This window comes from Dermacentor andersoni, chromosome 3 (assembly GCF_023375885.2).
Source record: "Dermacentor andersoni chromosome 3, qqDerAnde1_hic_scaffold, whole genome shotgun sequence".
Lineage (NCBI taxonomy): Eukaryota > Metazoa > Arthropoda > Arachnida > Ixodida > Ixodidae > Dermacentor > Dermacentor andersoni.
The window spans coordinates 83,980,120-84,005,633 of NC_092816.1; the positions used below are offsets into that span (position 1 = coordinate 83,980,120).

Genomic DNA, 25,514 nt, shown 5'->3' on the forward strand with positions numbered 1-25,514 from the left:
ATGGCAGATGAAAAACTGGGTGCAGACACTATCTCATCAAGAGGACTTATGAATGACGGAAGGCTGAGAAAGTTGGCAGGGATTTGTGGTCCAAACATATGCAGGCATGCAAGCCACGGACTCGGGAAGAACAAGAGAGGCAACCCAAATGCCTAGTGTAAAATGAAAGGAATAGTTCTTCACAATAGTCGTACAGTGGCAACCACTATGCATTTCAGTTGACATTTCTGTTGTCCTTCTCATTCTTCTTCAGTCCGTGTTTTGCACACCTGCATATTCATACCATGAAATGAATTTATGAACTGTTTGTAAATTCTGAAGACGGGGAAAGTGACAACAAAGAACCAGCTTTTATGCAGCACGAAATATCTGTCAAACCAACACATGAAACATTTTTTGAATATAACGGCAGAAGAAGGGTTAAAAATAAGTCTCGCACAAAATGGCTAAGGTGTTCAACTATATTGTATAATGTTTATTCTGCGTGCGTGATCACTAATGGCCCCTGGCAGATGCCAGGTTCTTCTCTGCTTCCTCTCGGCTGCTGCGAACCTCCAAATAGGTCTGTAGGGCTAGCTCCATGTGGCTCCGTTTCTGGGAGTTGTTCCTCGTGTAGAACTGTGGGAAGCCAAAAAGAAATACAATAATGGCTGTGTAAGGAGCATACGTATAATAAAGAATTGATTTCTTCTTAAAAAAAAATACAGCATGTAAGTACACTGCCATTTACTTGTGACAATCCAAACCTGAATAATACAAGCCTGAAGGTCCTGGTAACTTCAAATGTACTGTATCACTAGTCAAAGCTCCTTATGATAAAGTAGCTTATAACACACTAAGGAATGCTATAACAATGCAATTGTCAATTCATTTACTCCACCTTGTGGACCGATGGAGCATTACATCAATTTCTCTTAAATCTAGTAATTTTCCTCGAAATTCTCATAGAAACCTACACATTCAAAATCTTGTTTTAACGAAGCAAAAGATTTCTTTAAATCGCTATAATAAACTTTTTAATAAAGTGCAGACTAAAGAATTACTGATCATTTAATGTCGTATAGGCCAAAATCTGGCAGCGCATTATGCTGCTTGTAGGTTCTTCGAATTAGCGTTTCAAAAATCCCTCGAGCTGTCAGCTACCCAACAATGCACCAAACCGTCCAAGCTGCGTGTTGGCAATTAAACACGCACTCTAATGTTGCCACCTCAAACTGCAATCTGCCACGAACGCCAGCTCCTGCGCTCTGGTGTAATGTCTGGCCCACACGACACGCTGCGCCTTGTTCGTAGGGAGCATGAGGCTTGCAGTATGAAGGTAAATAGATGTGGTGCATGCTGCCCTTCTCAATCGTGGCTCTGATAGTGTGTTGCAGAACTCGCAAAGCTTTCCTTTCGTAAGTGCTCCTTGCAATTGGCTGGCCGCCTTCACTAAATGTACGTACATGTCCAGCAAAAGGAGTGGCTGGAATTTCTTCTTGAAAACAATTCTAGTGCAAGAGCTTTTTGTGAATGCAGTTCCTGGCAAACATCCGCAGCCAAGAGGCAGTATTTTATAATGACCCATTGAGTTGTACTCCTTGTTCTTTCACTCTGACAAAGCCTCGTCACTGTTGTTGCTGGGATCGGGAACTCTGCACGATGTGTGATAGCAATAAAAAATTAAATGCATCGTTACAAACTGTGACCACTGCTCGCGTACTCAGCGATCGCTCGGATGAATTCGTCTTAATCGTGTCGGTGAAGCACTGCTACCCTCCATTCAGCGCACCACCTGTCACTGGACCACAGTGTAAATATAAATGCTTTACAAACATCCACTTGTAACCACGAAAAAGCAAGAACTGCTCTCACTCCCCACTTTTATCCACATGAGCTCCCCACATTTGACAAATTAATCACCCAGAGCAATCATTCACCTCCATGTCATGCACTATGCCGCGACTGCAATCCAGACCACACATCTCGGAATCATTTACTAGATGACAGGGACCTCTTTCGACGCAAAATACGTCATTTTAGTTTGAGCACTCGACCTTTACTTTTAGTTAGTATTATTTTTTTAAATATGGTTTTCCCCCGCTCCTCCCTAATTCATGAACTGTGCTCACCTAGGCTACCAACTAGCCTGTGTGCTCAGATTGCCCCATCTCTCTGAGCAGTTGAACGAGTTGTGTAAACAGATTCGATATTTAGCTAGCCTTGAAAATGGCTATTAACTGCTTGGCATGAGTTTATACTGACAAAACTTACGTATAATTTGCACACAAAATGTCTATTTTTTGTTAGATTATTGGAATAGAACCTCATCCATATGTTTAGGAAAAAACTCGAGAAAGAAACGTACCGTCAGAGTACAACCAGAAGTCCCTAAAAAATTTGGCAGTCAACTGTTGTTGACACCCATGTAATGCAAAGTGCTGCGCGAATCATTGCAGCACGAGATGCCAACAGGGGCCAAAGCGGTGAGGCTCAAGCGGCCCTAGAAGCACACTGTCATTTTTGTGGATTTGGCACGCTTACATTTAAGCTCCTCAAATTCGGCCCGTGTCGGGAGCTTCTTCAGCTGAGGCAGTTCGGCGGGAAGTTTTGATGTGCCTACTTTGCAAGAACCATTTCAGCACGAGGCGCCAGCACGCGTTGAGCTGGCAGGGCCAGAGCGGCCCGAGACCCACTTTTGTCATTTTCTTATTGCACTGCATTTTAAGGTGTCATTATTGGAAGTCTACTATACAACACCATGCTTACACCACCACTCACACGCATCTCCTTTTTTGGTCCATAACGTCATCGTGCACATATCTTTCAACTTGTGCTAATGGCAGTGAAAATTTCAGCTGGTTAAGTTCATCACATTCTTTCGAAACACAGTGCTGACATGGAAGGAACTTATTCCCAAGTTTTCACTGTTAAGTACACATCTGGGTTCCTTGGTGTTGGAATTTTCCTTGTTGTTTCTAAAGACAGCTAGTTAATCCACACGTGGTGGTACTCAACCACTTTATAATGAGGGGCTAAACACACTGCCAAGCTTTCCACTTGGCCATATTTGTCATTTGGAAACCGTCTTTTTGGGCACTTAGCCATATTAGTAGCAGACACAGAGGTTTCTACCTGGCTGCTGGTGCTGTGCAGATGCATGAACAGGCATTACAGTGTGGGCGCCTGAGCTGATAGTGTTTTAAGCACCAGCAGGAGCAGTGCCCCTTCCTACTTTTAATATAAGCTTCACCGCAATACATTTTGTATGTGTCGCCGCATAACAGGTTTGTGTTGCGACAAAGCTGACTTAAAGAAACGGCAACAGCAATTGTTAGGGGATATCGAGTATGTATTTTGAATAGTAAAAAAAGTCTTTCGAATCGAACTGAATAACAGCAGATTCAGATTGAATATTTGAAGCTTCCAATATTCGCGCAACACTACTTGTTACCACGAAGCAAACCAAAGAAAAGTTCACTGAGAGCGAGTAGGATTCGCCCTTGGCAATTAGCCTCAAGCGAGATCTTTGAGCCCTTTCGCAAATGATGTCGGCGGGGGTACTGTGCTGTCATGCCGTGCATGGGGTTGCTAGGTGAAGGCAACTTGAAGCTGTCTGCCAATGTGCTCTACTCGAATATTTGAAACGCGAGTTGGCAGGTTCGTGGAATGCTATATATACAGAATGTTCTAGGCCACTGTACCCTGCAAAATTGAGCGGAGTTGTAGTTGTGACCAAGCTTAGGGTGGATTGCTCCTGGCGTCGTCTGCTAGTCATCAGTGTGTACACGTGCTTGTGTGGCGCTGTTTTTCTGTCATTGCAGTTTCGTTGTCATGGTGCACTCATATTGATTCGTCAGCCTTTTTCTGACGATGAACTGCAGCATTTGGCACTCAGCTACTGTGTCTACACTGTAATACTATGTTTGGCAAAGCAGCGCATGGTGTGAGTCCGGTCAGCTCCTCCACTGGCCGCAGACATTCTCATTTGTTGCTTCCCAGCATGTTAAACATATCACGAAAGACGTTTGATGCCATTCACACAAAATTACGTGGTCACCATGACGTGTAAAGGCGTGCAGTGTTTTAGTGGCATTGCAGCAATATGTGGTCTGAAACAAGGGCGGACAAAGTTAGTGGGGAAAACAAAGTTATGTACTCTTGTGCTGAAGTGCTGACCTTTGCAAGATAATCTTATATAAACTTGGTTACTTTCACAGTGACACAGCTTGCCTTTGCATGTTACTCAGTTCAGCATAACCCATTGTTTATTTGCTCCTGCCATGGGTAGCAAGCACATTGCATGGGCGAGGTTCGTCCCTTGACGCGAATTAGTGCTATTGCGTAACAAAAACAAGCGGCAAACTTTGCTTAAACCACCATTTTCAAAATATGTTGTTCTGTAAACGCATCATACATGTTTAGAACTGAAACAAGAAAATTGAGAAGCTCAGGTTTTCTGGCACTTGACCAAACAGGCAGCTGGAGCTCTAAAGACACACAAGATTAATGCACACTAAACGTACACACAATGGCATAATGAAATGTTCACAGGCTTTCAGGCATTTTCTTTCTCTTTATAACATAATATTTAATTATAACGCTGATAAAGTGATGATTTCGGTGTATTTTCCGATAGTCTGAAAGTGCGTTGAACAGAAATAGTCTTATGCTGACCTAATCAAACTTTAAATTTTTGTGCTAGAAAGTTGCAGTGATTTATTTGAATGAGAAAACATGCTTGATGATTGTGAAACATGATAGATAATGGTGCACCTAATTTTCGAGATAAACCACTTGTCAATAAAAAGTTTGCTATTTGCAACACCAAGTGACTAGAATTATGCGCGAAATCCGAAGCTTGTATTCAACTACAACGCCGCTTAGTGTTTCGAAAAATTTTGTGAATGAGCTGTGCAATTGGGCTTGAGTTTCAAATGTGCGCAGACCCTCATGTAGTCGCTCAGAGTGTTATTTCATGACTGAGTCACGAGCTTTACGACTACCCCTGCCCGTGAGAGCTGTGGTTATATGAAAATAACTGTCTTTACATAAAAAAAGTAATTCTGGGGTCTCATGTGATGAAACCACCATATCAATATTAGGCATGCCGTAGTGGAGGACTGCAGATTAATTTTGACCGCCTGGAGTTTTTTAACATGCATCTAAATATATATACACATGAGCATTCTTGCATTTCACCTCCATTGCAGTGCAGCCGGTGTCAAATCAGCGACCTCGAACTTGGCAGCGCAACGTCATAGCCACTGAGCTAATACATCGGGTGATCACATAAAAGATACGTTAAAATATTTGTTATATAATGTTTGTTGCCCTCCTAATGCTGACATCTATAAATCTAAGACTAGCAAAAAATATGGGCAATAGGAGAGCACCATGGTAAGCGAGCACACAGTCAGAGCACAGGCAAACGCATGAAAATGAAGCTATTTTAGCGGAAGCATAGCAGAAGGCAAAGGCGAGTCCCCCGCCTGACGTCACAGGAGTGCATTCGCAACGCCGCCATTGGTCGCACATGAGGCTAATACAGCATAGACAGCTTATAACGTAAGTTGCCGGAGTCGTGAATTTTCATACTATAAGCGGTACTGCACTATAACCAAAACACCATTTTTCAAAGGCTGTGAACGTGCCACCAATGTCCAAGAATCGAAGGAAATGATTTCTATGTGTCCTCACCTTCGTTGGTGAGGTTGTTTCAAGTGCTATAGAGCCATTGCAAAGCATTTCGTTGACTTTGCACCAAAATTAAACTTTGGCTGCCAACTTGACAGCGAAAGTTGAACCTAGGCCTAGACCTAGCTGGCGGAAGTCTCAGGTGGCATGCCGTCATTGGCAGCTCACTCTTGATATTTGCTCAGACCCATAGACAAATACACAAAGATCTGGCGCGGGATCACGCGCACAGGCTTAACTGATAGCAGCATGCGTCAAATGGAGTTTGCAAGCGATCAGCCAGCAACTACCGCAAACACGTATAGCAAAAGTTTTTATGTTTGCAATATTGGCAGGAACGTCAAAAGCTCATGTGTGGCCAACATTTCGAACGAATAAATTTGAAGAACAGAGTTTAAAATGAGAGCGTTGCAAAGTCAAGGTCGCAGGTACTATATCTGCACTTAGTGACGTCACACATTGCTACAAGCAAATCCGAAGCGGTTTTGCGACCTGAATAAATTTTTTTTGCCTTGTGAAGATGTAAAAAGCAAAATTGAATTTACCATCGAAATTCATTTTCCCTGCCTGCCCAATAATTCAGATATTTTTACCAGCCTGCCAGTGTCCAAGAAAGACGTTTGGCACCTGCACTTCCACACACATGACAAGCAGCTGGAGCAAGAAGCTTCTCTGTTGCCTAGGCAACCCCCACATGCCCGCTGAGCCAGCCCGCTGCTGCTTTGTTTTTCTTCTTCCTCTATGCCTCGTTCGCTCTGCGTCTACTCCTTTTTTGCCATATCACCCTCATCGATCTTTCCTCGGCCATGCACCTCATTGAGAAGCACATTCACTGCCTCGCTTGTCTGAGATTTTTTGGCAAGGGCGTTATAACTGCTATTTCATCTCGCATGGTTGCACTATAATATTTCATCTCACGTGGTTGCACTATAATCAGTATGTGTATACATTTGGTTTTATGGGACGACAAACAGAAGTCAGAAAAGAATGCATTATATCCGGTCCTGCACATAAGCAGCTACATCACAAGCGGTCTGAGCTCTATTGGTACCAACTATCAGAATGAGTACAGCTAATGCTTAATGTTTTTAAAGGGTTAGCAATGCAGCAACTTATTTGCTTACCTTGACGAGTTCAATGTTGTCTGTGTTTTCATCCACTTGTGTGCCATCGGCTGGTGGATGTATGTGGTAGAACAGCCTTAACAGGTGACCAGTGTCTTCGATCCTGTTGTTAAGCGCAAGAAAATTTTTAAAAATTTTTGCCTGGCAGGTGCGCCATGAAAAGTAGACTATGCTAGTAGAACTAAAAAATCAATATTTTCATGAATTTTTCGTCTCCAAGGCCCGGAGGTCCAGTCTTATGCCATCTTTGTCATACAGGTCGCCAAGAACCAATGCCTGTCGCTCACCAAACTATTACATCCTGGAGTTTAAAACCAAGCCGGCCTTTTCGATGCAGTCTAGAACGAGGTTTAAAAAGTAGTTATGGTTATCAAAAGTATGTCCGAAAATGATGACATGATCAAAACAACACAAACAGAGCTCCCATTTTAGACAGTGAAGAATCGAGTCCATAAATCTCTCGAAGGCAGCGGGGACATTGCAAAGTCCAAACGGCTTAACATTAAATTGATGCAGTCCATCGAGCACCTTCTTCCTCTTCATCTCGCCGCAAGTTCAGCTCTGACTCACCCGACTGGCTTCGTCTGCTAAATGGGAGAATGTAATGCTGTGCTATGTTTCACTAGTTCTGTGCAGCACTGTGAAAGCTACAGGCTTCTTCGACCAATGGGGACAGCAAACCCAACCTAATGGTGCCCTTGTGGGCCCTGTCATTTGCTAGCGGCAAGCGCTGCCGCGCAGGAGGCGGCTGTATCTACGAAAACTGCAACTGCACAGCAAGGTTAGCTGTTGCGATAGCAGCAGCAGAAAATTCGTTCCACATTCATTCTGACACCAAAAATGCGAGTGTCTTCAAGACATTTCAAAATACAGAAGAGAAGGAGGGTTGCAGAAGCGGAGGGATCAGAAGAGCACTCAGACAGCATGTCGCACATCTGACATCGCACAGCGTGACAGCATCTATTCAGACCTCTTGCAGCATCCACTTGCACACGGTGCACTCGCTGACATTCGTAAGTGCTGCCATTTTCTTAATTAGTATTCATGCATGTTTAACGTTTAATTATTCGTTCCTTTCTTGTAAAAGAGCAGCGTGGAACGACATTGCACAAACAAGTCTGCGGACGCTATTTTTTACAAAGGACAATGCACTGTGACCCAGGAGGGAAATCCTCCACGGTTTTGCGGCTGAGCCTACTACATATATGAATACAGCCACTGTCGAAGCTGCTAGTAATTCTTAAATGCAAATTAACGTCTACACGGCAGCATTGCATATAGAGCCTCAACAAATATTTCATAAAATAACACAAAGCAAAATTGCGCAATAAGCCACAGCTGCGACCTGCAGGGAAACTTCCAAGTGAACACCTGCCGACAAGACCACTTGTCAAGGCCATCCAGTCATGCAACGATTCCGAACTGTGGCACTACATCTCGCTGCGCAAGGATCTGCGTGCGCAGATCGCGTAGCCTTGGCTCTGCTGCAATAGCTACTGAAACAGAGTACGCAGTTGTAGCGAGATGAAGAAAAAAACGCAAGATTCTTTAATGCAACTGCAAGGTGGCAGCGAGACCAAAGAGGGCAACAGATCTTAGTCACCGAGTGCAGAACCTAGTGATGACGGTGACAACGCTGCATCTAACATCACTGACGGTAGGCTGTTGCCAATGCCGCAAATGCAGCTTTGGCTTCACATCTGGCTGTACCGCACAAGCCATTTTCGGACCCATTCTTTGAGAAAGTGCGTGTTAGATTGGCGCAAATATGGTATTCACTTCAGTTGTGTACAGCCACATGGAGTAGGAGCAGCACAGGCAACTCACATCTCCCTCTGAAGCAGGTCGATTAGTAGGTTGTCCACCTTGCCAACGACAGCCAGGTAGAAAGCCATGGGGCCAAAATGCCGGGTTGACCGCAGCTCATGGAAGCCACGCTTGGCATCAATGTGGTCGTACGTCGTGTGCGTCACCTGCACCAAGAGAGCAGGGAGAGTGGAGGTGGTTTAAATTACCACAACTTTCAAAACTGCAGAAGTGCTCTTTGATCACGAAAGACACCACCGCTACCAAGGCACAGAATGCTTGATTATCCAAATGGTTAAGGGAACACTTACAGAAGAGCAGAATGACAGGAGGGTGCCAAAAGAAACAAAGAGAGAGAGAGAGAAGAAAAAAAGAACAAATGCACCTTTTTTTCTCGAGAGCGGAGTGGAGTGGAGCCAACATTTCTGAAATGCAATACTACCCAGTCACGTACAGTGTAGTCTAGTAATGGGGAAAGTTGGGCTAGTTGGTGAGTTATCATACCTTGCAGACGCATATCGCCACAACTGTATCCAGGGTGCTAGGGTCATATTGCTTGAAGTTGTTCGAACAATAAAAGAGCCCGTTGCTAACACTTTATCTTTCTTTATCATGTCCCTGGTCACAGGGGCCTGGTGGGAAATGTAATAGCACATTCAGCTGTGTTGTCCACAGTGGCCACCAGCTTAGTTTGCGCTGGTCTCATTACAGCGCAATCAGTTTATCAAACTTGCTCAAGATCAACGGCACTGTTACTGGCAGTGCGAGGGAATCAACACTCCCCTTTACAAATGGGTGTGCAGCGTTTGCAGAATACCGTGCTGGTTCCCCCCCAACTGCTTTTTGGCTCATTTTTTTCACAGGGCACAGGCACTTTCACTATTGCCTTCACCGTTTTAATCTCAGTGCCTTTGATCAGTGTGCGCGCGGGGATACTTGTCTTGATGCAACACACTATTTGACCTCGGTGCATGCTAACCGCATGCATTCTGTCTCAATTCAACATCATCATCATCAGCATCATCAGCCTAGTTACACCCACTGCAGGGCAAAGGCCTCTCCCATACTTCTCCAACTACCGTGGTCATGTACTAATTGTGGCCTTGTAGTCCCTGCAATCTTCTTAATCTCGTCTGCCCACCTAACTTTCTGCCGCCACCTGCTACGCTTTCCTTCCCTTGGAATCCAATCCGTAACCCTTAATGACCACCGGTCATCTTCCCTCCTCATTACATGTCCTGCCCATGCTCATTTCTTTTTCTTGATTTCAACTAAGATGTCATTAACTCGCGTTTGTTCCCTCAACCAATCTGCTCTTTTCTTATCCCTTAACGTTAAACCTATCATTCTTCTTTCCAAAGCTCGTTCCGTCGTCCTCAATTAAAATAGAACCCTTTTCGTAAGCCTCCAGGTTTCTGCCCCATAGGTGAGTACTGGTAAGACACAGCTATTATACACTTTTCTCTTGAGGGATAATGGCAAGCTGCTGTTCATGATCTGAGAATGCCTGCCAAACGTACTCCAGCCCGTTCTTATTCTTCTGATTATTTCAGTCTCATGATCCAGATCCGTGGTCACTACCTGTCCTAAGTAGATGTATTCCCTTACCACTTCCAGTGCCTTGCTACCTACTGTAAATTGCTGTTCTCTTCCGAGACTGTTAAACATTACTTTAGTTTTCTGCAGATTAATTTTTAGACCCACCCTTCTGCTTTACCTCTCTAGGTCAGTGAGCATGCATTGCAGTTGGTCCCCTGAGTTACTAAGCAAGGCAATATCATCAGTGAATCGCAAGTTACTAAGGTATTCTCCATTAACTCCTATCCCCAATTCTTCCCAATCCAGGTCTCTGAATACCATCTGTAAACACGCTGTGAATAGCATTGGAGAGATCGTATCTCCCTGCCTGACACCTTCCTTTATTGGGATTTTGTTGCTTTCTTTATGGACTAGGATGGCTGTGGAGCCGTTATAGATATCTTTCAGTATATATTTACATACGGCTCATCTACACCCTGATTCCGTAATGCCTCCATGACTGCTGAGATTTCAACAGAATCAAACGCTTTCTTGTAATCAGTGAAAGCTATATATAAGGATTGGTTATATTCCGCACATTGCTCTATCACCGGACTGATAGTGTGAATATGGTTTATTGTTGAGTAGCCTTTACGGAATCCTGCCTGGTCCTTTGGTTGACAGAAGTCTAAGGTGTTCCTGATTCTATTTAGGATTACCTTAGTAAATACTTTGTAGGCAACGGACAGTAAGCTAATCGGTCTATAATTTTTCAAGTCTTTGGCGTCTCCTCTCTAATGGATTAGGATTATGTTAGCGTTCTTCCAAGATTCCGGTATGCTCGAAGTCATGAGGCATTGCGTATACAGGGTGGCCAGTTTTTCTAGAACAATGTGCCCATCATCCTTGAACAAATCTGCTGTTACCTGATCCTCCCCAGCTGCCTTCCCCCTTTGCATAGCTGCCAAGGCGTTCTTTACTTCTTCCGGCGTTACTTCTGGGATTTCAAATTCCTCTAGACTATTCTCTCTTCCACTATCGTCGTGGGTGCCACTGGTACTGTATAAATCTCTATAGAACTCCTCAGCCACTTGAACTATTTCATCCATATTAGTAATGATATTGCCGGCTTTGTCTCTTAACGCATACATCTGATTCTTCCCTATTCCTAGTTTCTTCTTCACTGCTTTTAGGCTTCCTCCGTTCCTGACAGCATGTTCAATTCTATCCATATTATACTTCCTTATGTCAGCTGTCTTACGCTTGTTGATTAACTTCGAAAGTTCTGCCAGTGCTATTCTAGCTGTAGGGTTAGAGGCTTTCATACATTGGCGTTTCTTGATCAGATCTTTCGTCTCCTGCGATAGCTTACTGGCATCCTGTCTAACGGAGTTACCACCGACTTCTATTGCACCCTCCTTAATGATGCCCATAAGATTCTCGTTCATATCTTCAACACTAAGGTCCTCTTCCTGAGTTAAGGCCGAATACCTGTTCTGTAGCTTGATCTGGAATTCCTCTATTTTCCCTCTTACCGCTAACTGATTGATCGGCTTCTTATTTAACAGTTTCTTCCGTTCCCTCCTCAAGTCTAGGCTAATTCGAGTTCTTACCATGCTATAGTCACTGCAGCGCACCTTGCTGAGCACGTGCACATCTCGTATAATGCCAGGGTTAGCGCAGAGTATAAAGTCTATTTCATTTCTAGTCTCGCCATTCGGGCTCTTCCACGTCCACTTTCGGCTATCCCGCTTGCAGAAGAAGGTATTCATTATCCGCATATTATTCTGTCCTGCAAACTCTACTAATAACTCTCCCCTGCTATTCCTAGAACCTATGCCATATTCCCCCACTGCCTTGTCTCCAGCCTGCTTCTTGCCTACCTTGGCATTGAAGTCGCCCATCATTACACTGTATTTTGTGTTGACTTTACCCATTGCCGATTCCACGTCTTCATAGAAGCTTTCGACTTCCTGGTCATCATGACTGGATGTAGGGGTGTAGACCTCTACGATTTTCAATTTGTACCTCTTATTAAGTTTCACAAGACCTGCCACCCTCTCATTAATGCTATAGAATTCCTGTATGTTACCAGCTATACCCTTAATAATCAGGAATCCAACACCTAGTTCTCGTCTCTCCGCTAAGCCCCGGTAGCACAGGACGGGCCCGCTTTTTAGCACTGTATATGCCTCTTTCGTCCTCCTAACTTCTCTGAGCCCTATTATATCTCATTTACTGCCTTCTAATTCCTCCAATAGCACTGCTAGACTCGCCTCAGTGGATAACATTCTAGCGTTAAACGTTGCAAGGTTCAGATTCCAGTGGCGGCCTGTATCAATTACGAGCGCTCACACGCGTCGACACACTATCACCCGATGTTTATCCCGTCCTGCTGAAATCCAAACAATCTTGGGCCCTGCTCCTGAGATTGGTACAGCTCGTCGCTCTTTCCGTTTCCTCCTCTCCCATTCTGTTCTCTTCCATTCTCCCTGATACTCACTAATCACCTCTTCCATCTCACTCTTGCTTCACCACTTCATATTAATTTTACATGACTGTTCTTCGCCATCCACACTGTATATGCCAACTATGGCGAGGCTTCCCCGTACTGGATGGCTCAACCACATTCTTTATTCTCCTAATTATGTGCTTCCTCTTTAGCCTCTGTTGCCCATTTACTGGCTCTGTCACCCATCACTGTATTAAGAATTTATGCAGCACACCACTCAGACGAGCATTCCTGGTCGACTACTACCATGTACTGCTGTCAGCCATCCAGACCAATGGCATCGCAGCAGCATGGCGAGAGTCCGGCTGAGGTGGATGGATGCACCGGCTCTTCTGAACTAATGCAACAAAATACGAGCCACTGCTGCATGTCCCTGCAGGGGCGTCGGCGGATGGCCCTAGGGAGCAGTCGGGGGTGGGGCTTGGGCGCTGATTGCAGTTGGTGCGTCGTTTTCTGGAGGTAGTCTCTAGAGTGCATTCTGCCTCTTCCATCCATCTTCAATTATGTATGACTATTTATCTATGGAATTCAGCAGGCTTAACTCTGCACTGTTTTTTCTTTTTTCATACAGTTTTTTTTTTCTCTAAATTCAATTTGGGTTGCCTCTGTAAACCTTCTTCATTGATTTTATATTGGCTTTATGCCTGCTATACCTTAAAGGTGGTGCAGGCTTCCCTCTTCTTATTTTTATTTTTCATACCAGGAAACATAAAAAAAGCAATGGATGTGTGTGCGCAGTACAACTCGTGTAAAATGTGGGACACATCAATGTTGTCCCAGACCTGCTAACCTTAGAACTTGAAAAACACTACCCTGAAGGCCAGAAAATACTAAAATTTGATGAAGAATACTAAAGATTGCTTATTCAATAAGTTCGCTATTTATAGAAGGTTCGCAGACTTCTTTCTGTAGAGGTGCTGTGAGTAGGCAATCGCTCTGTAGTCACAGCAAGAACGATCTGCACTGCACACAAGCAGAAATGCTTATTTAAGTTCATTAACAAAATATTCACGTAACAGCTGTTGACAATTCGGCTGCCCTTAACATTGGATCCATCAGTTGATGTCGCCGCTGCACAGGTTGGTCCATATAATAGACAGGTCCGAAAAATTGGGCCATAGAAAAGTCACTCAGCAACTTTATTTGTCTTTTTCAAAATTGGCTTTGTTATTCTATCGTAAAATATTTTAAAATGTATGCGTCGACATGACAATCATAAAGGAGCACTAAAAGTCAGGTCAGTTATGTACGAACTCGAATCTTACCATGTACTATGCAAATTTCTACAATAGCACGGGTTTTACTAATTCTTAAAGTTGGCAGGTAGTCCATACAATAACATTACACATAACAAACAGTCAAGCACCACTATTATTTGAATTCAGCCAAAGCAGCTTGCTGCAAGTGTGAAATTAGTCCACCAATAACAGTGTCTATAATAAACTTTAGCACAAGCGGGACTCAAGCGGGAGACCCCCCCCAGGACAAGGTGCTACTCCCAACTGACATCTCTATGGAGTCACAGCTCTACTTCTTGAGAAGCCAGACATTAGCATGCGTAAATAAGCCACAGCATCATAACATTAGAAAGCTCAACAATTATTAGAAGCTTATTGTCAGAATGCGCCACAGTTTGTTCTGCTACTTTGTACAACAATCAATTTTGTTAATATCTTTTCTGACGTCATTCTCCTGATCCTTTTGATGTCATGATGACTTCTGCGCCAAATGCTCCTCATCACTGGGTTTTTAAACCCTCGGGTGCCAGGAGATTTTCTGAAGTGCAATAAATTCAATTTCTGTCTAAGTAGCACATTATGGGGCTCTTGCATTGCCCAGAGGGCGCTGCGAAAAAGGTGCTAAAAAGCGCCCTCCGTCCAAAAATGGGTCGTACCAAGCTCTGTCGTCTGCTTCGGAAAGCACGTTTACAATATGGACCCGTCACTTTCGGTTGTGTTTTATCACGGCCTGCAGCGAATATCGGGCGCTGAAGATTTTTTTCAGGGGTGGCACGCTGCGTAAAGGCAAGAAATTATGCAGTGCCGAATACGTGTACGCCGTTTAAGAATTAAGCGGCGAAGTTTTAGCGCGGTGTCAATCGCAAGTGAAGCGAGTCGCGTACGAAGTAGAACTTCACGTAAGGTTTGCACGCTGCCCGATTCAGGCGCACAAACGCGAGGAAATGCTTGCTATAAATGAATCCACAGCAGCAATAAGCAGACATCATGTGTACGGAACTGCTCGAGCACACGACGGTACGCGCCGCGATGTACGAACTGCTCGAGCGCACGATCGTACGCGCCGCGACGGCAGCGGTCTTTCGACATGCCGCGAAACGGCAGGCCTTCCGCAATCTTTGTTGACTGCATGCCGCCAGACAAGTAGTTATACCTGCACTGTGGTAGCAACCATCTGTCCCTTTAGCAATTGATAAATAACTGATGCAATGCATATGAACTCGCACGTATACGTGCGAATCGCGCTGCAGCGCGAGCTCGTGCGCTGCTCGCTTGATGTAGCTTTTAATGACAACGCTCGAAAATCGGTCTGCTGTAATCAATACTATGTTGCTGCGCTGCCTCAACATGCTGGCTTGAGGTCAAGTATGAGCACATTTAACTCTCTAACCTGTGCTGCTCATAGTGGGGTAGTGAAATGTCACCGAATCAGCCCGGCCATTTGTGGTCATTTGCACACACCTGGGCACTTCACCATTTCGCACCGGTCGAATTGTTAATTGTCGCTGTGGCCGGGTTTCGAATCGTGAGTCACCAGCCATGCCTGCTGCTATGTCGGTCTGCCGTCGGGACTGTAGGTGCAAAAGCCCGAATTTTAGAACGCAGATAATCAAGCAAGCTTCAAGGCAGGCGAAACAGTCAGCATGGCGCGAAGTTTCGCTTACTCAGCGCGACGAACTGCAGCTATGCAGCGCGCCCGTAAACTCCACTTCGCGAGGCCTTGAAGGAAAACGGTAGAATCTGATGTTGGGATTCAGGCCTTCTTGTTCATGGCAGCCCACAACGCAGAAGTAATGACGGTGACGCCTTTTCGTGGCTGGGCTAGGTGTCTCCGGACCGATTCCTTCTGCTCCCAGCATTAGATCCCACGGCACACGGAGAGTCCGTTTTCGTTAAACTATAGGCTGCGGCGAGCTCGCAGCGTGGTCGGCATGGTCTGTGAGAAGTGACGAGCCTTTTCGCACTCGCAACAGGGCAGAAAAAAGTGCGAATCGACGCAAAACTGGGCCTAGAAACGTGCTTCGCCACAGCCAGGGCTCAATACGACCCAAGCTGGTACGACCCAGTTGTCGTTTCCCGCGCCGCCACCAGGCGCCGCTACTATACCTCAAACTCCAGCGCAAGACTCCCATACTAGGCTTAAATGAAGATGATATCTATAGGTGATATGTCACCAAACATTCAACAAATTTTTTCAAGACAAAATGCAAACAAGAATTAGGAGATGCTAATAAGTAATCAGGGTAATTTATGTTCCTCAGGAAATATGACCCCTTCAACACTGTCAAAGACTTTTGAAGACACCTTATAATCAGCGTCAAGTCCTCTGAATCAGAGTTCATAGAAAGTTCTTGAATTTCTGTATCATTTAAAATATATGCAGGCTTTTTACAGTGGTCCGACACGTCAAAAAGTCAGAAACACTAGCAATCCTTACAGTCGATAAGCTTAGTTGTGCCATCTGTCGTATAAAACAAAACCTGCTATAAAATTTAATTTAGCCAATGTAGATGGTGCAACTAACCTGCAGATGTTCCACATTCACAAATTATCTCGGGTACGGCCAAGAGTGTACATTGGTGGCGAGATAAGTAGACTTGGGCTTGGCCCTTAGAGGGTTAAAGGGCCCCTGAAACGGTTTGGACAAATTTTGTAGGCGCATAGGGTACAGCTTAAGTAGAACATTCGCACCACAATTTAAGTGAAGCGTTACGTATTAATAGAGTTACAAGCGATTAGAAGTTACCCTCCTCCCTAGCCATGCCTTTCCTCCTCAACTCGCTCGCCGAGCGAGCGGCGCTAAGCTCCGCCTTCACTGGTCCTGCGTCACGATGCAACGTCACATCGTCCACTTCCGGTTGTTGGAGCACGCCTCCTCCCGCGCGAGACCTCTCCGCTGGCCGCTTGGCCGTCGACCGAGAGCCATCGAAGCAGCGTGCGTTGCGAGCATTCTGTCGTAGCGCCGAAGGTGGCCGGTATTCCGGTAACCACAGGCAAGCTGGTCATTTCGGCAAATGACTGGAGGCATAAACTCAAACTGATGAAGGAACTTCAGAGTAGACGTACGTGAGCAGCCTGATCGGTCTGCACGGTCCAGACACTTGTTGGCGCAGCGCTTAACCAGTCAAACGAAGCGCTAATATTGCTCTAACCAAGTGTAAAACATTTTAAACATTTATAAGAACAACGTGTTGATGATTACACTCCTGCGAAAAATACACACCAGCAGCAAAGAAAAATGCACTTCGTTGCTGCTACTGTGTATGGTTGAGCTCTGTGCCACCAGGTGGCTGCACCGTGCAGACCATTCACATTTACCTTTCTGCTCATCTCATGGCTCATCCCAACACAGTCAAGCGGCCAGACCCTGTCCCCTTGCGCTTGTGTTTGCCCTAATACCGGACTTGCGAAACGCTATTGCATTAGTAATCTTCCGCTGTAAAGTGACGGCCACAAACGCGCAAACCCTGGCGCCTATCGGATAGCCGCAGTCCGATGCGCAGCAGCCAGTTTGCTCGTATGCTGCCTTGCAGAGGGACACGATTTCGCAACTTCACATCTTTCCAGTCGCTACGTCTGCAGCCCACAACGCAACAAGGGTGATTCATCGTGCTCACGAAAAGACTGATCGACACTGACGGCGGAGCTCTCGTCAAAGACTGCGCACGTTGTAACACAAGCAGACGACACTTGCTGTGTGCCGGAAGTGCTCAAGTGTACTAAAAAACTATTCTTGTGTATTCTCTTTAAGTTATTTTCTTTTTACAAAAACAAAGTAACTAACATTCCAACTATTACGAGCATCATTTGTTCACCATAAAGTTGGAAAAATTATCGACCACGCGCCCTGGTCAGCCAATCAGATAGCTCGCCCATGTGACGTCATATGGGTTATTTGCATCATATGGGTAGGGGCGGCTTAAAATTCCGCCGAGCAGTGCGCTGCGATCGACAGCGATGTGCATTTTTAAAACCTTATAATAAATTACACGCTTTACACAGAGCACTTAGATGTGTCAATTAATGATCAGAAGGACCTACTCTAACGGCTCAGTACGTTTGTAGAAAATCGCCAAAATCGTTTCAGGGTCCCTTTAATAAGTAGTAACAAGTAATAAGTAGCAAAAGGTTAATAAGCAAGTGACACGGTAAGGATGTCAGTTGAGAGTAGTGTTTCGTCCCAATTCCTTCTTGTGTTATCCTGTTTGTGCTAAGGTTTATCACAACTACACATCAACTAGCCCATCAGTGCATCTTGAGGAATGATGTCCCTCTGGGGGAGAAAAAAAAGTACTCACCCTGATATATTCAGCGTCATCTGGCTCAAACTGAACACAGGCCCTGTCCAACACAAACCGATACCACTGCTTGTCTAAGACGTCCTGCAAGGCACGTGAAAAAGAAAAACAGCAAGAGATATCTGTCAGATCCATCGTCCAATCCAAAAGCATTCACCAAACAAGTTTGGAGAGTGTTTCGTGCCTCAAGAACATTCACCAAATGACTGTGGCACACTCAGGTTGCCATGCACTTTGCTGTCAAAAAAGCAATGGACCATCAAAATCCGCATATTATGAAATGTACAATGGTAGCGGCATGTCAATGAACAAGTAGTTGAGGTGAATGTTTCAGCTTAGGAGAAGACTTCTGCACGAAGAAATTTTGCAGAGGCATCATTCTTCATTTCTTTGGCTCCATATCCTGCCATTTTCATCTCATTCTGAAAATAGTATGGTTGTGCGAATACTCAAATATTGGATTTCAAATCGAATAGCGAACGTCAAAATATTTCACATCATGAGTCGGATATCTAGTATTTGATTTCTCGAATATTAGGTTTTTTGAATATTCCATACATTCAGTGAATTACCGGGCTGTGTTCGGCGCTTTGACACGCATCGCGTTCCCACAGCGCGCAATCTCTGTCGATACAAGGTTCGACCAGGTCAACCGGACTAATTGAAAGGGTTACTACTATGCAGACATAGCAAACAACAAAAGCAGTGCATATGAAATGCACAAAACCATGTGTGACGATTGTGCCGATTACCCACCGGAACGCATGTTGATCGTATCGGATACGCATGTTCGGTGTTCACGAATGCAGATTCGTACAATTCGAAGCTGTCTGTCTACATGCGAGCAAAGAGACACGCGTGCTCACAGTAGTTGCCTGTCCACGGACCTGAAAGCCGCTTCGATGGCCGTCAATCTAGCCCACACAAACGCGTGATCTCGCGACCGATCACTGATGAGCTGTCCTAGGCACATATTAGCGACAAGCTTTCCGCAATGGTTTCCAGCCGTTATCACAACGGCCGACGGCGAATCTTCATCACTGCCACACTATCGACCACACTGTCTAGCCCGTTAAGCCTAATCAGAGCTGCATCGTCAGCCATCGGCTACTAAAGTTATTGTTTCATACCTAATCAACGCAGATCGATTCACAGCGGTCGCACGAGCCTCAAAAAACCAACAAACCACCTCGCCAACGAAAATGACTGTATGTGATGGTTGTTGTCGGTGGCTGCCGCATTTGTGAAACACCAGACAGTGGCCCCTCGTTCCAAACACCACTTTTACGTGCACAATGGTCTCTTTTTGTAGCTTTAAGCGACCCATCACAAGACTAGCTTCGGATTCACATGACAGGCTTAAAAATATCATGTGACCAGTGCCCTAACCCTCAGCTGCAGACCTATTTACACGGACAGCAGATGGGCATGGACGAAAAAAGAAGGGGGTGTGGGTGGACAATGCGCAAACTTGCTGTGGGCCTCCTGATTTGAGAACCCTTTACTGTTGATGCTGTCCACAGTTGACACGTTTGGTGCTGATCGTCACATGATGCACATTTCCCGCTTTTGTACGTCACGAGCTGACAAGCTTCACAAGCTGATAAACCACAGAAAGCACTTGCTATAAAGTGGAAAACCTCTCTTGTTTCATGGAAGAAAACTGGGAAAACAAAGCTTTCTATGCAACAGAAGATTGCCATTAAGCACAGTATGCCCCACTATTCAGGAACAGCTGCTAGACCCAGCAAAATGTCCCTGGATCATTTGCATATTATGGCTTTCTATATGCAATAAACCAAGGAGACCAATAAGACAGTCAAGCACTACTATTATTTGAATTCAGCCAATTCAACTTATTGTTATTCGAATTCTTATTCAACCAATAAGAAGCAGCACATTCAATCATGATGGCAGGCACCATGCAACACTCACTGTCACCATCTCCCAATTCTGTCTCAAACCATCACTGAGTGCAGTGTCAAGAACTTCTGAATACCGAAGCTGTCACGAGACTTCCCCGACAGGAGCCAGCAGGACAGACACTGGCCAGTGTTGCCATGCCGACATTAGCTTGTTTTGACATAAGCAATGTTTCACACATTGTATTTCTGCAGATGTGGCTATACCTTTAGAGTGTTTAGTTTCACAAATAGCATAAACTTGCACCAAGTAACTGTGATCAGGTATGCATGGTGCAAGCAACACAAAGTGCACCAACTTTATTTCTGTTGCTGCCATATGCTGTGGCTGTTTGAAAGCACATCATGGTTGAATCTTTAGAACATACACTGGTAGATTTGAAAAAGCTTTACACCATTGCTCCTGTGAATGAATGTGCACAGCTTTTAAATGAACTTGAACAGTCACCTGTAAGTAACCAGGCTCAAACATCTTAGGCATGTAGAAGGACTTGTCCTTGTTAGTGAAGTAGGTCTGCAGCATGCGTTCCCTCTCCTCCCAGTTGGCGGTACGGAGTACGCCATCGGGTTCTCGTACGACAATAAGGCGCTCCTGAAAATACAGGTTTGCACATGACACTTGAAAACTCATTCTGCTGCACTGTGTCAGGAAATAAAGTGAACATTACACACATCGCAGCTGGCACAGTTAAGAATCCTATGCCATTTCTGCTGACCTTCTGCAAAACATCTAAAATCAGCTTTCTTGTGGAGCAAAAATGTATTCCGTGATTTCTATGCCGAAGAAACTGAAGTGTATGGTATGCGCTATACCAACATCTCACAGCATGATGTAGTTGCACTTGGTAGCCGAAAAAGAGATGAAACATCATCTGGCAGATGTTCAACAACAAATCCACACCCCCTTGCAAAAAACTAAACAAAGTTATAATTTTCAAACCAGTACGTGCCCCTTTGTTTGCAATAACAGCGAAAGGTAAGGGCCAAACTTTATCTACAAAAGCTAATTACATTATCTAAATTTAATTCTGGTGCCTTATGTGCCAAAATCACAATCCGATTATGAGGCTCATCATATTGGGGGGCGTCTGCATTATTTTTGACCACCTGGGGTTCTTTACGTGGACATAAACCTTAGCCCACAAGTGTTCTTTCATTTTGCCCCCATCAAAACACGGTGGCCGCCACTGGGAATCAAACCCATGACTTTGCATTTAGCTGCGTAACACCATAGCCAAGTGGTTCATAATGAAAACTAAGGGCTCTAACTTTTGTGGAACTCTAGTTGCAAGAGCGGGTAAAAAAGTTATGTCAATGCACTGCATAGCTGTGTATAGAAAATGACAGCACCACTAACCTGAAGTCATCTGCTGCAAAGTCTGGAGGAGGTTGTACACTTTCCAGAGGGAAGAATTTCCATGTGCTCTAGCTCACTTGTACCTTTTTAACAGTGGATCACATTGCACATAAGGCTCGGCTCTTACCTTTCGCTTTTGTTGTCAACAAGGGGCCCGTACCTTACCCAAAACACCAATCTTATTTTTATTTTTGGCAAGAGTATATGTTGTGATGAAGAAGCGTGCAGTTTACTGGTGCAAGGGCTAGTTCAGGCGATAGAGTGCCAAGCAAGTGATTATGAATTTTCAATGAAGCAATGACTTTCAAAAAGTAGTGTTAGATGGCTGTATAGAGGCCTACAAAATAGTGTTATAAAATGCGTAAAATATATATATATATTGTGACGATGAAGTGAACTTTGCCTCGAGCACTCACAAAGCGGGCTCTAGAAGAGAGGGAAGATGGCTAGGCAGAGAATAGAAAAGCCGGCCCAGTGAACGGGTGTTGTCTCTGTTTCTTCTTCACAATGGCGCAGTCTACAATGAACCTGCCTTAAGGTGTTCCAGCCTTAAGTGTGTCCTCGTGGTTCTTCAGTGTGCCGGGTCCCTCCTGCCCAGGAATACATTTGTGTTGCAACTCGGTGAATGTAGGTCTAATATTAAAAAAATTAAAAAAGCATCTCCTAGCAAGCTGGCACGCCTCAGAGAGGACTGCTTCTTTCACAATCCTAAGTTACCAAAGTAGCAACTTGATCACTGCATTGCTGAATGCCAAGTGCAGCCCACCCAAAGGTGCTTCATTACACTTACACGATCTTTGTAGCCATAAGAAATGTCCGTGAAGATGTGTGCGCTATTGGAGAAGCCCTGGATTTCTGGATCCTTGGCAAGCACTTTCTCACATGGCTTGCGTTCTCGAAGCACTGGTGGCATCTGCAGTTTTTGCTGGGCACGACGGCGGGAGTCTTGCAGCTCCTGTGAGAGTATGCAGCGAAGAGGGAGCAAGGTAGAGTGGCATGCTAAAGACACAATTAACAATACTTGCACGAGACACTAACTAGATCCTAACTAGCATGAAATAACAACTAAAAGCAGCCTGCACATTCATGCAACGGCACATAATCATGCAGCCACAGGTCACCACAGTCACTCATGATGACTCATGCTTCTTACAAAGCTGTGAATGTGAGTGACGGCGGATATGCGGGAGTGTCCGTGAGCGTGATTGCTATGATGATGGTTATAATGCGGCACACTAGTGAAATAATTGTGAGTGTGAATGGTGTTAACTGTAAACGTAAGTGGCGCACTGTGTGAGTTAATGTGAGCTCCAATAAAGTTTAGCTGAGCGAGTTTCGTGTAGATGAACAAAAAATATTAATGAAATCTTTCGGTTTAACGTGCCAAAAGCCAAGAAGTGATTACGAGGCACCGCGCCGTTGTAGAGGACTACGCATCAATTCTGACCGTCTGAGGTTCGTTAGCCTGCACCTTAATCTAAGCACCACGAGCGTTTTCGCATTTCACTACAACAGAAATGTGGCCGCCGCGGGGCCCGGCTGCCCAACTCTAGATGACCAGAAAAATATTTAGCACCACGGGTCAGGATCACTGCAAGCGTCCTTCAAAACAAGAGCAGTGACGCAGAACGGTACACAAGTGTGCATTTTACTAAGAACTGGCACAGAAAGGGGCCTTTCTTAATTGTGTTCAGAAATCATCACGTAGCTCACGTTACAGCGGCAACTGCTCGACGCAGTTCAGTTTCTATCAGCTAGATTTAAGCAGGCGCACAACAACGCACAGCAAAACTTAAACGTACCTCTTCAAGTTGTTCATCTGTGAGGAACTTGTAGCGCGGCGTGTTCAACGGCACGGGGATCGGTGCGAAGATTTTGTCGAGGTCAAAACCCGCGAGCTTTTGAAGAAAGTTCTGCACTTTCGGACTGATGAACAAAGCCTCGATGTCTATGTTATCGGAACGCTTGTAAGGATCAGCGACGCCTGTAAAACACGAGAGAAAAGAAATGTGAATGGTTTCATTCACGTTCTGCGTCTTCAGATTGCAAACACGGGTCTCGCAACGCAAGAACAGCTCTTTTAGCGCCGTGAACCATATTTTAATTTGTAGACAACGTTCACCAACTTGTGTTTGCACATGTTCTTCTAGCACGATGTGCCCAAGACTTTGCGTTAGTAGCCGGCTGTCGTAACAAATGTTTCCACCGCGAGACGAAGGAGCATGTTTTCGACGCCATGGCAGACGCCATATTTGATGCGCCACTTGGATCTGACTTGGATAGGATAACAAAAAGCATACACAATCCATTGTCAGTTGACCGAAACCGAAACTAATTCATTGTCAGTTGACGGAAACCGAAACTTGGTCATGTCGGTATGTCCATAATACTGCATTCCAGAGACTATTCGACAAAGAATACATAACTGTTGGCGGTGAGCGTTTGCAAAGCAAGGATTGTGTCTTGTAACGCGAAAAGTGGTTTGCTGTGCGCACGTTTGTAGCCCTTTTTTGACCACTCCCGACGGTTCGCGCGTCCTTTTTCCTCAGTTCAACCTTCTTGAAGCGTCAGAATGGAGGCGCCTGAGTGTCAACTATGAGGGCTGGATAACTCCCTGAACCTGCAAAGCTGGCGCTCCCCATCCTGCGGTGCCCGACCAGGTGACTGTGGATCTCGATCCACAACAGAAGATTCTTGTTGTCGCGCCTCCCCAGTGCCATTCCTTCTTCTCCCATTCCCACCTATCTCATTTTCCCTTCTTAGACTGAGAGACAATCTGTGCTGAAAAAAAAATTAATTATTTCATTCATTAATTCTAGTAATTATGAATTTCCACCTATATCATCTTTCTTAGTTAGGTCACGATACATTCTTTGCGGAATAAAACATGCATCCACTCATTCTAGTAATAATTTCCCCGCCATACGAAATGAAAATTGAGTTCTGAATCAATTCATTTACCACTCGGAATTAAGGAATTGTGTTGCACTTAAAGTGTCCCTTTAAAAATACGTAATCATGCTTGCTCGTAAGCTGCAGGTTACGGTCCCGTAGCTTCATATGTCGAGGTTTTAAGCTTCTCTCAATGGGTGTAGTCGACCAGACTAATCGCCTGCAGTTTGTCGCATACGTTAAATTTGATTATTTAGGCTAATTCACGCTGAGAAACTTGGCATAGAGTTGACGTTGTGCCAAACCCCCATACCATAAGGCCCGTAGAATCCGGGACTTATACACAAACATGCAAGTATACATATGGTACAATCGTCCTCCGATGTCGCCACATCCTGTTCCCTCCCCCTTCCAGCATTTCCTTTTCTTTTTCTTTTGAACACTGCAGCGGCAGTAAAGCTGCTCTTTTCCTGGTGGTAAAACACAAGAGACATGCGACGTATGTGGACACATCATACGGCACGTGTCTCGAGCGAGTACTTGTTACGGGAAGGCTGGCGAGTCATTCGCGAGAGCGGTTTATTCCGGTACAGTAGGTATTAAAGCTGTGCGCTGAAACCCATACACCGCATTCTATCAAATCTTAGGCGCATAGGCCGTCTTCATTTGCCACCGCTTAAATTTTCCTGACATAATTCTTGGCCTGGAAAAAATTGTACAAAGTTGCAACGACCGTTCTATTATTTCAGTGTGGGGCCGTTGTCGTTCCAGCGTATGTTTTAAATACGTCGTTCAATAAGCGCGGCACCACAAGCAGGCTTAATAAAATATATATATATATATATATATATATATATATATATATATATATATATATATATATATATATATATATATATATATATATAGTCTGTTTGGCTACAAAAGGCATATTTACGATATTTGATACTGAATTCCTGCTCATTTGAAAAGCTTGCAAATGTGAACAAAGGGAATGTAAGTGCACCTGGTGCACTATGACATCGACAGTAATTCAACACACCAAAAAAGCATGTAAACAGATGCACGTAGAAGTGTAGTGCTCACTTAAGGAGCGAAGCGCATTGCCATACAGCACCGCACGTCCTTTTAAATGAATCCATACATGGTGGCACTGCTCAAACATTAAGTA

At 44.7% G+C, this 25,514-nt stretch overlaps 1 protein-coding gene across 1 annotated transcript; it reads right to left on the reverse strand.

The window, feature by feature from the left end:
* Positions 1-447: 447 nt before the first annotated feature.
* On the reverse strand, positions 448-23,721 carry LOC126544134 (small ribosomal subunit protein mS22-like). The gene is made up of 8 exons (XM_050191362.3): positions 23,578-23,721; positions 23,254-23,435; positions 22,242-22,406; positions 20,543-20,686; positions 18,173-18,256; positions 8,628-8,773; positions 6,801-6,903; positions 448-618 (listed from the first exon to the last, which is right to left on the reverse strand). The coding sequence occupies exons 1-8, from the start codon at positions 23,699-23,701 to the stop codon at positions 496-498; spliced, it is 1,071 nt and encodes a 356-aa protein (XP_050047319.1). The 5' UTR covers positions 23,702-23,721; the 3' UTR covers positions 448-495.
* Between the last annotated feature and the right edge of the window lie 1,793 nt (positions 23,722-25,514).

Bases quoted from the DNA above. Each gene is read 5' to 3' on its own strand.
- LOC126544134 (XM_050191362.3), bottom strand. From the start codon at position 23,701: ATGGCGTCTGCCATGGCGTCGAAAACATGCTCCTTCGTCTCGCGGTGG. The intron at 8,774-18,172 runs GTGAGTACTTTT...CTCTTGGTGCAG, and splicing joins ATGACGCTGAATATATCAGG to GTGACGCACACGACGTACGA. The intron at 6,904-8,627 runs GTGAGTTGCCTG...GCTTAACAACAG, and splicing joins GACCTGCTTCAGAGGGAGAT to GATCGAAGACACTGGTCACC.